The 12,015-nt window shown below is 39.0% G+C and overlaps 1 protein-coding gene across 2 annotated transcripts in view; it reads right to left on the bottom strand.

The window, feature by feature from the left end:
• LOC128696362 (microtubule-associated protein futsch) overlaps positions 1 to 3,010 on the bottom strand; it is a 245,210-nt gene extending 242,200 nt beyond the window's left edge. Inside the window, exon 1 of one of the 2 annotated variants that reach the window (XM_070090322.1) lies at positions 2,836 to 3,010. In XM_070090322.1, coding sequence (XP_069946423.1) covers positions 2,836 to 2,980 — 145 coding nt within the window. In that variant the 5' untranslated portion in view covers positions 2,981 to 3,010. The remainder of the gene's footprint in view (positions 1 to 2,835) is intronic. The other variant, XM_053787606.2, reaches the window with a different exon arrangement.
• Between the last annotated feature and the right edge of the window lie 9,005 nt (positions 3,011 to 12,015).

Genomic DNA, 12,015 nt, shown 5'->3' with positions numbered 1-12,015 from the left:
TAAGTAAGTAAGTGGGGTGCAAATGCTGCAGCAAGGAGGTGGATGGAGGCAGTGGAGATGTCCTAAGGGCAATGCAGAGAATTCAGAGTGTGGAAATTAGGAGATGTGGAAATTAGGAGGAGGTGTGGAGTTAATAAAAGTATTAGTCAGAGGGCTGAAGTGGGGTTGTTGAGGTGGTTTGGTCATTTAGAGAGAATGGATCAAAGTAGAATGACATGGAGAATGTATATATCTGTAGGGGAAGGAAGGCGGGGTAGGGATTGTCCTTGAAAAAGTTGGAGGATTGGGGTAAAGGCGGTTTTGTGGGCGAGGGGCTTGGACTTCCAGCAAACGTGAGTGAGAGTGTTACATAGGAGTGAATGGAGACTTAATCGTTTTTGGGACCTGACAAGCTGTTGGAGTGTGAGCAGGGCAATATTTAGTGAAGGGATCCAGGGAAACCGGTTGTTTTTTATAGTCGGACTTGAGTACTGGAAATGGGAAGTACAAAGACTACACTTTAAAGGAGGGATTTGGGATATTGGCAGTTTGGAGGGATATATTATATATCTTTAAATATGCTTCTAAACTGTTACATCTGGGTGCCTCTGCAAAGACAGTGATTATGTATGAGTGAGGTGAAAGTGTTGAATTATGATGAAAGTATTTTCTTTCTAGGGATTTAATTTTATTATATATATATATATATATATATATATATATATATATATATATATATATATATATATATATATATATATATATATATATATATATATATATATATATATATACACACACACACACACACACACACACACACATACAGTGGTACCTCAGTATACATCCTTAATCCATTCCGGGGCTATGGACTTATCCCAAACAGGACGTAAACCAAATGAATTTTCCCATAGGAAATATAGGGAAAACGATTAATCCATTCCCATGAAAAAATCCTACTGTTATTGGCATATTATACATTGATGGGGTTGTATAAAATAATTTATATACTACTAAAATGTGTAATTTAAACACTAGTAATACTAAAATACATACATAAATACAAAAGAACTAGATAAAATAAATGCAAATTTAACCTCACTTTACTTTGCTGAAAAGAGTCGAGTGCCTACTAGGATAGTGCTGAGAACGGAGGAAGAGGAAATGTTATAGTTTGGAAGAAGAGTCCCCCTTCTCTTTTCAGTCTTTTTTTCCCTATTTGGACCTGGTTGAAGCTCACCAACTTTGACTTTTACTAAAAATCTGTCCAAAGAACTTTGCTTCTGCCTTCTCCTCAGGATGTTTAGGAAATGTGACATTGTCTGGTCATTCCAGACTATGCTATTATGGCGTGTTTGGGCTTTGTTGGTGTGGTACTTCTCTGCAAAGTTTTTCACATCCATCCATTTGGCATTAAATTATTCATATGCTTCAATTATGTATCCCTTCAAGATAATGGAATTTGGCTTTCTTGCTTGTTCTCTATGAGGTTTGTAATGTCTGTCATTCTCAGATGCATAGTGTACTTTGAAAATTTATGACCATTCAATTTCACAGTGTTCTGAACTTTACTGCAAAATCAAAAGTTTTACAAAGACAAAATAAAATTGTATAACATTTTTCATTTTATAACAGCACTGTACTGATAGTTCTGGATATACATCCTGTTTCTATATATAATTTTTAATTTTACATTTCTGCATGGTTTTCTTAGCTTCAGATTCCCACTAACCATCATCCACAGCTTATTTTAAGTAACATTTATAAATGTTTCTATTTAGCTTTTAACCATACCATGAACATTTGTAGCTTCAATCCACATTAAAAGTGTTCAAGATTATTATTTAAAATCATGGCATTTTCTATAATATAGCTGCAGCATATGCATAAAAAGTACTCCATAAACACAAAAGTGACAAATTATGATTTAACCAAGGATAAACCTCCCCCCCCAAAAAAAAATACTATTAGTTTAGTCTTACTTCCATTAGGGTCTCTAAGCCCAGTCCTAATATACTGTCATTAGTAAATTTACTATCAATACACCTCATTCTTCTATTGAGATCATTTACATACAGTACATAGTTAACAATAAAAATCCAGAACTACTCCATGTGGTCAAATGAAACTGTTCACCACTTAGATTTTACTTTATTTATATTTTATTTATATATTTTTGTTTGGTAACCATGCCCTAATGTGATTTAAGATGCTTCCTAAATGCCTCTACTTTCCTTATCAGTCTTCAGAGTAAATAAAATAAGTAAGTAAAATAAAGACATCAGACACCTTGCACTCAATTACATTTTTTTACAAGCTGATGTCCAACTACAAAAAAAAAATACTGTAAAAAACTGTGTATATATATACAGTACCTATAATTTCATTATTTTTCTTGAAATATAGTAAGAGACAGACACATTTTAAAACATTTCAGATTTAAGCTCCACATGTCACCTGTCAAACTTTGCACCTACCCCTTCAACAGACATTAGTTTACAACCAAAAAAACCCAGCATTTTTCTATTAATAGCCGATCTATTTAAATACATCATATGGGGCATATCGTGAACCAAATTTATTTTATCCATTAAAACCCCCGAGGCCCTTCTGTCTACATAGTAAACATAAGTTTTCCTAAACTCACGATGAATACTGTACCAGCAACACGTCAGAAAACTTAATTTATTATTTATTTCATATCAAAATGTAAGCATATAACTAGTGTTAGTCAGGCCACTGTCTTCCCCTCCTCCGACACAGCAGACAATATTTCTGGAGGCCTTTACTGGGGCTACAAGTTGAGGCGCAGAGAGGTTGTCAAACGTTATAATCCTCTGTAGCTTAACAGCTTACCGTTGTCTGTGTCTTCTAATGAACTTTGAAGCTCGCCTATGTTGGGAAGAGTTAACCCTAGCTTCTCTCCAAATTTGTCGATAAAGGAACATACTACAGCAAAATCTGCGTGACTTGTACACAAGTCTTCATCATTGGACGCCATTTTCACATTGACGTCAATAAATGCCACAAAAACAAATCCGTGATGCCAGCGTCTACATACAGACAACTGAGCATCGTCTCCCAGACTCTCTCCTCTATATTCTACCTTTGAATTTAACTTTACTTGTAACAGACTCGGATTCTATAGATAATGTTTTAACCTTTTACTTATAAGGCTTCATCGGCGTCTATTTGTTTTCCACGACCAATCTTTCCGAGGTTAAACGGAACATCAATACTATCTTTATTTACGCTTTTCCATAAGTTCACACTGTCGTGATTCTTCTCTGTAAATGTTTATGAATGACAAGACTTGCATCCTAAGCTTCATACTGAAGAAATCACGCAAGCATTTTGATGTTCTTTGTATTTACTACTAGCGTAGGTCTGCTGCAAGAATGCAGCCAACTTCTACTACTACTACATTTTTGGCTCGAGTAACTTTTATAAGTACTTTATCTCTGGTAAAAATAAACGAACAAATACAAGAATTAGTCTAAATCAAGTAATTTGCGCATTGACCTCAAAGCTTTTTTTTTCTTCAGCAAAAAACTGTATACCGCATTGTGTGGCCACCCTCATCTTTAATGACATATTAGAAGGTTAAACCAAAAATGTAACCATGATGTCCTAAAACCATCAATGAGTTGTGACCATATATTGGTCTCGCTGCAGTTACAGCAAGTTCAACCTTGCATAATATTTCCAGCAGGTCTGGGGTTTCTTGTATAAAAGTACGTAGACTACTTTACCATCTTACAGGATGATGTAACTTATTTCTTAAAAATTATTATAAAACAAACAAAAAAAAAAACATGTCCACCCAGGTATGAGGGCACAACTTGGCAATGTCACTTACTTACTAGCGTAATGTTAAAAAATGTTAGTGAAAGTTGGGTAGACCTCGCCAGTTGGTTGCACTTGTTTATTAATGATAATTTTGAAATCTCTGTCAATACCACGACAATTTTACACTATGTATAAATCAAATTTAGATTTAATGGTGACTAGTAACTCAGTGATAGAGCCTTCAGCTTACACCCAAAAAGACCAAAGTTCATTCATAGCCGAGGTGAGATGAATATGCCACAAAATGCACTATATAATCAATGGCTTTCTAATAAGATTACAGTTCTAGCCATTTTTTTTTTTGTAACTATATATATTTCGAAAAAAAAATAATAGGCAAGTCATCGTCGTGTTCTTCAGGCTATGTACAGTTTACTCAGAGGTTTTTTCTGATGATTGACTGAGTTGTTTGTCCTCACTGTTACTGCAGTGATGTCTGTTGTCACTCAACTATTTGTGGTTGCAGGGGTCAAGTTGCAGCTCTTGGTCGCTTGCTGAAATCGCTGTCTCGGGTTTTCTCTCGCTTAGGCTTAGAATTTAGTTATACTGTTCATATTTAGATACTGCCCAGTCTTTTGGTTAGTTAATGCTTTAACTATTTTCTGGTTCATGAGTATTGGGAAGATTTCCATTTCCGAAATGTTTAGTTGTGTACGGGATTTTAAGAACAGCAAATACGTATCTGACGATGGCTTTCACACCATAATCTCAAAAATAATGGAATAAACTGCTGTATTACAGTATTTCCGGGAACATGGCATGTCTCCTTACGCCTGCTGTCCTTGTTAATTGTATAATAAATAGGTAATTGTAGCCACACAAGGTAAATAGTAACGATAAATGTATAAAGACAAATGCAACATATTAAAAACACTTTACTCACCAGGAACTTCCTGAATCCAATACAAACATATCCAAATTAGAAAATACATAAAAGTACGTAAGGGAAGGAAGGTCAGATGCGGATAAAGGTCCGATGTGAAGTCAGGTGTATTATGATGTGTCAGGTCACCTGACGGCAGCGTCCTGCAAAATTAACTTTCCCAGAACTTTTGATATGCTCAAGCTTCCGGTGTTTTGCACAACTGTATTGCTAAGACATATTACGATAGATTTTTAGGCACTCTGTGAGTTAATCAGACTCAGTGCCAGATGAAAGAGAAGGGGCTTCCGTAGGGGGGGGGAGAGGCTATTACCATATTTATTGAGAGACACTATATTCGAAGGGATCATGCAGAGCCTGGAGAATGGAAGATATTCAGATTCCATCCAAGGTAGGGGAGGGTAACCCTACAAGAGCATTAAGAGCTCCCTCCCCGTCCATTGATGGAACAAAGACCCCCCATACAAGAGAAAGTCACCATATAAGAGGGAACTAGGGCCTAAACATATTGCAGTAAACAAGAAGAAACAGCTGCTTTTCTTTTCGAATAGGTTCTTGTCATATGTAGGGAAACATATTTAAAATTGGCTAACACGTTATATAATAACATCATAATGTAATTAGACAATGAAGTTTTAGTGACAACAAGTGTTTTGCATTGCGGCTCCCACAACTTGAGTCAGCTGGTGGGGTCTGGGTGCCGAGTAACATATGATAAACTGAGGAAAAGGACAAATGTACAAGCACTTAAGACATTTAAATAGGAAACGTTTTGGTAGTATGACCTTATTTCGTTCGGATTTTTAACCCCGGAGGGTTAGCCATCCAGGATAACCCAAGAAAGTCAGTGCGTCATCGAGGACTGTCTTAACTTATTTCCATTGGGGTCCTCAATCTTGTCCCCTAGGATGCGACCCACACCAGTCGACTAACACCCAGGTACCTATTTGCTGCTAGGTGAACAGAACATGTGTAAGGAAACGTGTCCAAATGTTTCCACCCGCCGGGAATCGAACCCGGGCCCTCCGTGTGTGAAGCGGGAGCACAGACAAGGGTCAACTCGTCTTTGGCTGCCTTGAAACCAGAAGCAAATTATTTATTTTTGAATAGGGATTTTTTTTCCAAAAGAGCATCATCTTGTTGGCATTGGGACCAGTGCTTTCCTTCATCCATGATCTAGATTTTTTTGTATTCACAAAAATGTTCTGGAATGAGTTTCGGGGATCAACGCCCCCGTGGCCTGGCCTCATGGTGGATAAGGGTCTGATCAACCAGGCTGTTACTGCTGGCCGCATGTAAACCGATGTACGAACCAGTCCGGCAGATCAGGTACTGACTTTAGGTGTCTGTCCAGCGCTTTCTTGAAGAAAGACAGGGGTCTATTGGTAATCCCACTTATGTATGCTGGGAGGGAGTTGAACAGTCTTGGGCCTCTGATACTTAGTCTCTTAGTGCCTCTGCTTTTCATTGGGGGAATGTTGCATCTTTTGCTTTCGTAGGGAGTGATTTTCATGTGTAGGTTTGGTACTAATCCCTCTAGGATTTTCAAAGTGTATATTATGTATCTTTCTCGTCTGCATTCCATATGGGTCATTCAGTGCTGAATGATCTTAAGTTGAAACTTTTGCACTTGCCAATTCTCACTCTACCCATCATTTGAACATGGTGTAGTCTGTGTCTCTTTAAATTCTTCAATCCACTCTTGAGCTAAAAGCATGACCACTGTTCTTTTAAGTTGTAATACAACAGCAGTGATTGTATATGTAATATAATTGGCCATCCAAAGGCAATTTCCTCTTTTAAAGCATTATCTTGGTCCCCACAGTCAGGCATATTTAATATGCTCATAACCATCTTAGAGCTTAGTGGACTGCTGTTTGCATCACAAGCTGTTAACACCATAATGCCTTCAGACAACTAAAGCTGCCTCACTATGAGGCATTTTTGCTTCACTTTATCATGTGCTTAGGAACCACAATATAGTGCTTTAGTAATATCCAAATAACATTAACAAGTGCAGGGTGGAGAAATGTGTTGGCAGCTCGGAACTGAAATATTGTACAGAAGAACCCAACATAGAATGATAACAAATTCTCACTACAGGCAGCACACATCACCAATATTCAATACACTCAACCTACTCACCATACAAAACATCCATACTTATTACTGCACCTATTACATACATAGAACACTCAACTCTGATATTAACCCTCCCCTCAAACATCTCCTTGCCAACCTCAACAGAACACATGACCATAACACAAGGCACAGATCACTCTTTGATATTCCTCGTGTCCATCTCACGCTATGCAAAAACTCAATGCACATAAAAGGCCCTAAAATCTGGAATTCATTACCTGTAAATATAAAAGAAACACTACCTGTTTATAAATTCAAGTCTCTTCTCAAAGATCACTTACTCACCCAAAACCAAATAAATACTGAATAACTGAACCTTATAAATTGTATATCTTAAATGTTTCTCACAATTATATCACATAAATGTTAAACCTTAAACCCAATCTAACTTTATTATTTTTTAAATACACTACCTAACAGAATACTCCATTCTACTGAATTTATAACAATGCATGCAACCATATGACCTGTCTTTGTAATACTCACTTGTGCTTTGTAGTAAACAGTTTACATTAATGTTTTTCACTGATTTCATCATTGCTTAGTTAATCTTAAGTTAATTTTAAGCCAGCCCGTAATGCTGTGCATAGTATAAGTGGCTTTGGCATGCTGCTCTTATCTGTATTTTTTTTGTACCTCTGTAAGTGTGCTCAAATTATAAATAAATAAATAAATAAATAAATAAATATAGGGCTCTGGTGGCCTGGTGGTTAACGCTCTCACTTCACACGGCGAGGGCCTGGGTTCGATTCCCAGTCAGAGTAGAAACATTGGACGTGTTTCTTTTCACCTGTTGTCTATGTTCCCCATCAGTAAAATGGGTACCTGGGTGTTAGTCGACTGGTGTGGGTCGCATCCTGGGACACTGACCTAAGGAGGCCTGGTCACAGACCGGGCCGCGGGGGCATTGACCCCCGGAACTCTCTCCAGATAAACTCCAGATTTAGCCACCAGGCTAGAGCTTCATTTAAGGAGGTTATTAATAGAGTATTCAAGAGGTTGCTAGTAGAATTACAGTAAATCAACCATTCAAATCATTATGAAGCTCTGTGTAGTCTGCAGTCAATCAAACAAACGGGCTTCCACATGGATAAATTGTCATTTTTGTGGAAATTGGTGTCACGCCCCTTGTGCAGATATCCAAGAACTAGCTACAAGCAGTATTAAAACAGGGAAGTGTTTTTGGGTATGCCCAAAGGAGATCAATCTGTGGACTAAAATCACAAGGGTATTAAAAGAGGATAACATCAAAGCTGCTTTCATAGAAAACCTGGAAGCTTTCTACAACAGATGGGAACATAAAAAGTCTGGGCTGAATGGTACTGCCCTTGATACTGGCCATGTAGTCAGAAACTGTAAGGCTGGAGGTGATGTCCTGGTAGTCAGTAAATGTGGGGCTGATAGTGCTGTCCTGGGAGACAGTAATGGTGAAGCTGGAGGTGCTGTCCTGGGAGACAGTAATGGTGAAGCTGGAGGTGCTGTCCTGGGAGACAGTAATGGTGAAGCTGGAGGTGCTGTCCTGGGAGACAGTAATGGTGAAGCTGGAGATTTTGTCCAGGTAGTCGGGAATTATACGCAGGAAGGAATACATATAAATGACCTCATAGGGGACAGGAGCCGTAGTGGGGAAACAAGTGTAGTCAAAGATAAGATAAAACCAATATTGCAAACTAGAAATACCACAGGAAATAGCAAACAAGAGGATTCCACTAGCAATAGTGAGGATATATTACCAAAAACAACTGGTGGGAGCTCCATTGTTGGTGCTAGGGAGGATAGGAATAAGACAGGGAAACATGCACCAACAGGGAATACAGTCACAGAAACCCAAGGCAAACGGAAACCAAGTCTGTGCACATACTATGCACTTGGTATCTGCAGACATGGGAAATCTGGAAAAACAGACGGGACGTGCAACTATGACAACCCTAGAAAATGCCGTGCCCATATGACAACAGGAAAATGCAAACTCCCTTCCTGTAAGCTTTTTCACCCTGAAATGTGTACCTCTTCAGTACAGGAAAGACTGTGCTATAACTTAAATTGCCAGGTACACCATCTAAAGGGGACAAAAAGATACAAAACATCCAGGCCATGGGAAAACCTGGGTAGCCACAGCCACTCAAGAGGGAGAGGTTTTTTAGTGCCAGGAAGGAAAAAAAACTGGCAGGAAATGGCAGAAATCGTACACCAAATCCAGTCATTCCTGGAGTGGAACCACAGTCGATGGCCTCCACTCCAAACCAACAGATACAGATATTAATGCCGGAAAAAAAATCCCCCCCCCCTCAGTACCAACAATACCACCAGTCCGATGACATTCTTCTTTGCAAATATACAGGGTCTAAAGCCAGCAACAAACAACAAAATACCTTTCATCCGTGGACTGCTTGCAGAGGCAAAGGCAATGTTCGCGGCTTTCACTGAGACCCACATAAAGGATCACTTGGACAACGAAATATGGATCCCAGGTTACAACCTATACAGATTAGATTTTGCCACCGAAGTGGCTAGTTTATTGTGCACCCCATATCCATCCTGTGGACGGTAGCGCGAGAGCATATGGATACACAAAGGCCTAGGAACTAGGCCCCAAAGGGTTAACAGGAATACATATGGATTTATATCTACATATCTATAGTTCACTTATCTGTTACAAGCAAATTTAGGAAATTTGCTTAGTATATCTGGTATCTTATTTTCATTAATAAGATATCTTGACATGTCACATAGTTTATTATACTGTCTGTCTCTGTATTCCTCAATAAGTGGACAATTAAGCACATAGTGTTCAAGAGAGTGACCATATGCCTGATCACATAATTTACATTTAGTTTGTTAGGTAAGACACATATGCAACAGTTAGACAACTTTATTCCGAAACGTTTCGCCTACACAGTAGGCTTCTTCAGTCGAATACAGAAAGTAGGCAGGAACAGTAGAGATGTGAAGACGATGTAATCAGTCCATCACCCTTGTAGTCGTAGAATTTGAGGTTGTCAGTCCCTCGGCCTGGAGAAGTTCAGTTCCATAGTCTATGGAACTGAACTTCTCCAGGCCGAGGGACTGACAACCTCAAATTCTACGACTACAAGGGTGATGGACTGATTACATCGTCTTCACATCTCTACTGTTCCTGCCTACTTTCTGTATTCGACTGAAGAAGCCTACTGTGTAGGCGAAACGTTTCGGAATAAAGTTGTCTAACTGTTGCATATGTGTCTTACCTAACAACCTGTCGGTATTGTATACCATTTTGATGTCCACATTTAGTTTGATCATCATCTGTGTGTCTCCCAAACTGCCAGAAGTACTTGTAACCAAGCCTAAGCCTGGCCACTACAACATCAGTCAGTCTGTTCACATTGCAAGTTGCTCCATAAACATACTTATCTACGTTCATGTTATCATAGTGGGTTATAGATCTACTCAGGCTTCTAACTGCATTCCTATAACAATCATTTTCATTATTTACTTCTCTCCTAATATTATTCCTAATGCTAGACACAGTTATACCAAAGTTATATTCTACATTCTCCTTCTGGATACTCTTCTTGGCTAACATATCAACTTTATCATGAAGGAGTAATCCAATGTGTGATGGGATCCATAGCAATTGTACATTAATTCCTTTGTCCCTAATTTTTGAGTATCTATACCTGGCTTCCCCAATGAGCATGTTGTTGGAGTCATTATATGAGCCAAGAGCCTTCATCCCTTGCATAGGGCGAATGAGTTAGTCAGTGCTTGGGCTGCTACATCTAGCTATGACAATCTTCCCAGTACCACACAGGCAAAATTAAATGACAAATATGATGCAAGGGAGAGACTTGTTTGCTTTATGCTCGGCAAGGCAGATGACTGCAACATTCCTTTCACTAATTATGAACTTGATGCAGCACTAACTAAGGGCAACTCCACGTCGCCTGGTGAGGATGGTATTACTTACAACATACTCAGATTGCTGTGTCGAGTACCAGGTAATCCATTACTTGAATTATATAACATGAGCTATGTAACTGGGGAGCTCCCTCAATCTTGGACCAACAACCTCATCATTCCAATTCCTAAGCCCAATCAACAAAATGCATTTCGCCCAATATCTCTTACTAGCTGCTTGTGTAAAACATTTGAGAGAATGATTCTTAATCGTCTCATGTACAGAATCAAACAATTTTTGTCTCCCCGGTTACATGGTTTCATGCATGGAAGAAGCGTGCATCATTGCATAGCCACCTTTCTCACCCTGCACACTGACAGCTCATACACTACCTTCCTTGACCTTAAATCCGCTTTCGATGTAGCCAACCGACATGTAATCATTAGTGAACTTGCCAGAATGGATGTTGGAGGATGGCTTCTCCGCTGGATTAAAGGTTACCTGTCCAACAGAAAATCGTCTGTGTTGTTCCAGGGACATAGAAGTGTAACTAAAGACTTTGAATTAGGAACCCCACAGGGAGGTGTGCTCAGTCCCACACTGTTCAATATTCTAATTAATGCATTACTTAATGCTATGCCTAGTCAGCCCCATCATTATGTGATTAGTTTTGCTGATGACATAATGATTCACACCACCGGATTCTCCAACACCCAAAACATTCTTAATCATGTACTAGCCTCGTGTCAGGACCTGGGGTTGATAATCTCTACTGATAAAACAAAGATACTCAATAGGCGTCCTCCTCGACAGAGAGGCACAGTTCGTCAGATCCAATTGCATGATGGGTCTCTTCTAGAATATGTAAGCAGATACAGGTATCTAGGCTTTGAGGTTCCACTACTTGGACCTGTTGTAACAAGACTTTGTCGCCAATACAAAGAAAGACTAAGAGCACTTAGAGTGTGGCAGGGCTTCACCCCAGGTATGGTGCTAATGTTAAAATTGTGAAAATGATGTATCTTGCTTATATTAGATCATTGGTTGATTATGCTGCGCCACTACTTGCTCTTGTGTCTGACTGGAAGCTTGGAGGGCTGGAAAAACTGCAGAACGAAGCAATGAGGATCATTTTAGGATGCCCTAGTACTGCCAAAATTTTAAATATGCAAAAAGAACTTGATATTCCAAGCATCAGAGATCGTGTTACTGAAAGAAATATCCTAATTGGGGTTAATATGCTCAGGCAAGCTCATTCAAACCCCTGCACAGAAGCCCTCCA

This window comes from Cherax quadricarinatus, chromosome 31 (assembly GCF_038502225.1).
Source record: "Cherax quadricarinatus isolate ZL_2023a chromosome 31, ASM3850222v1, whole genome shotgun sequence".
NCBI classification, from domain to species: domain Eukaryota; kingdom Metazoa; phylum Arthropoda; class Malacostraca; order Decapoda; family Parastacidae; genus Cherax; species Cherax quadricarinatus.
Note: the sequence above shows the minus strand (reverse complement) of the source record. Positions and strands in the feature narration are given on the sequence as shown.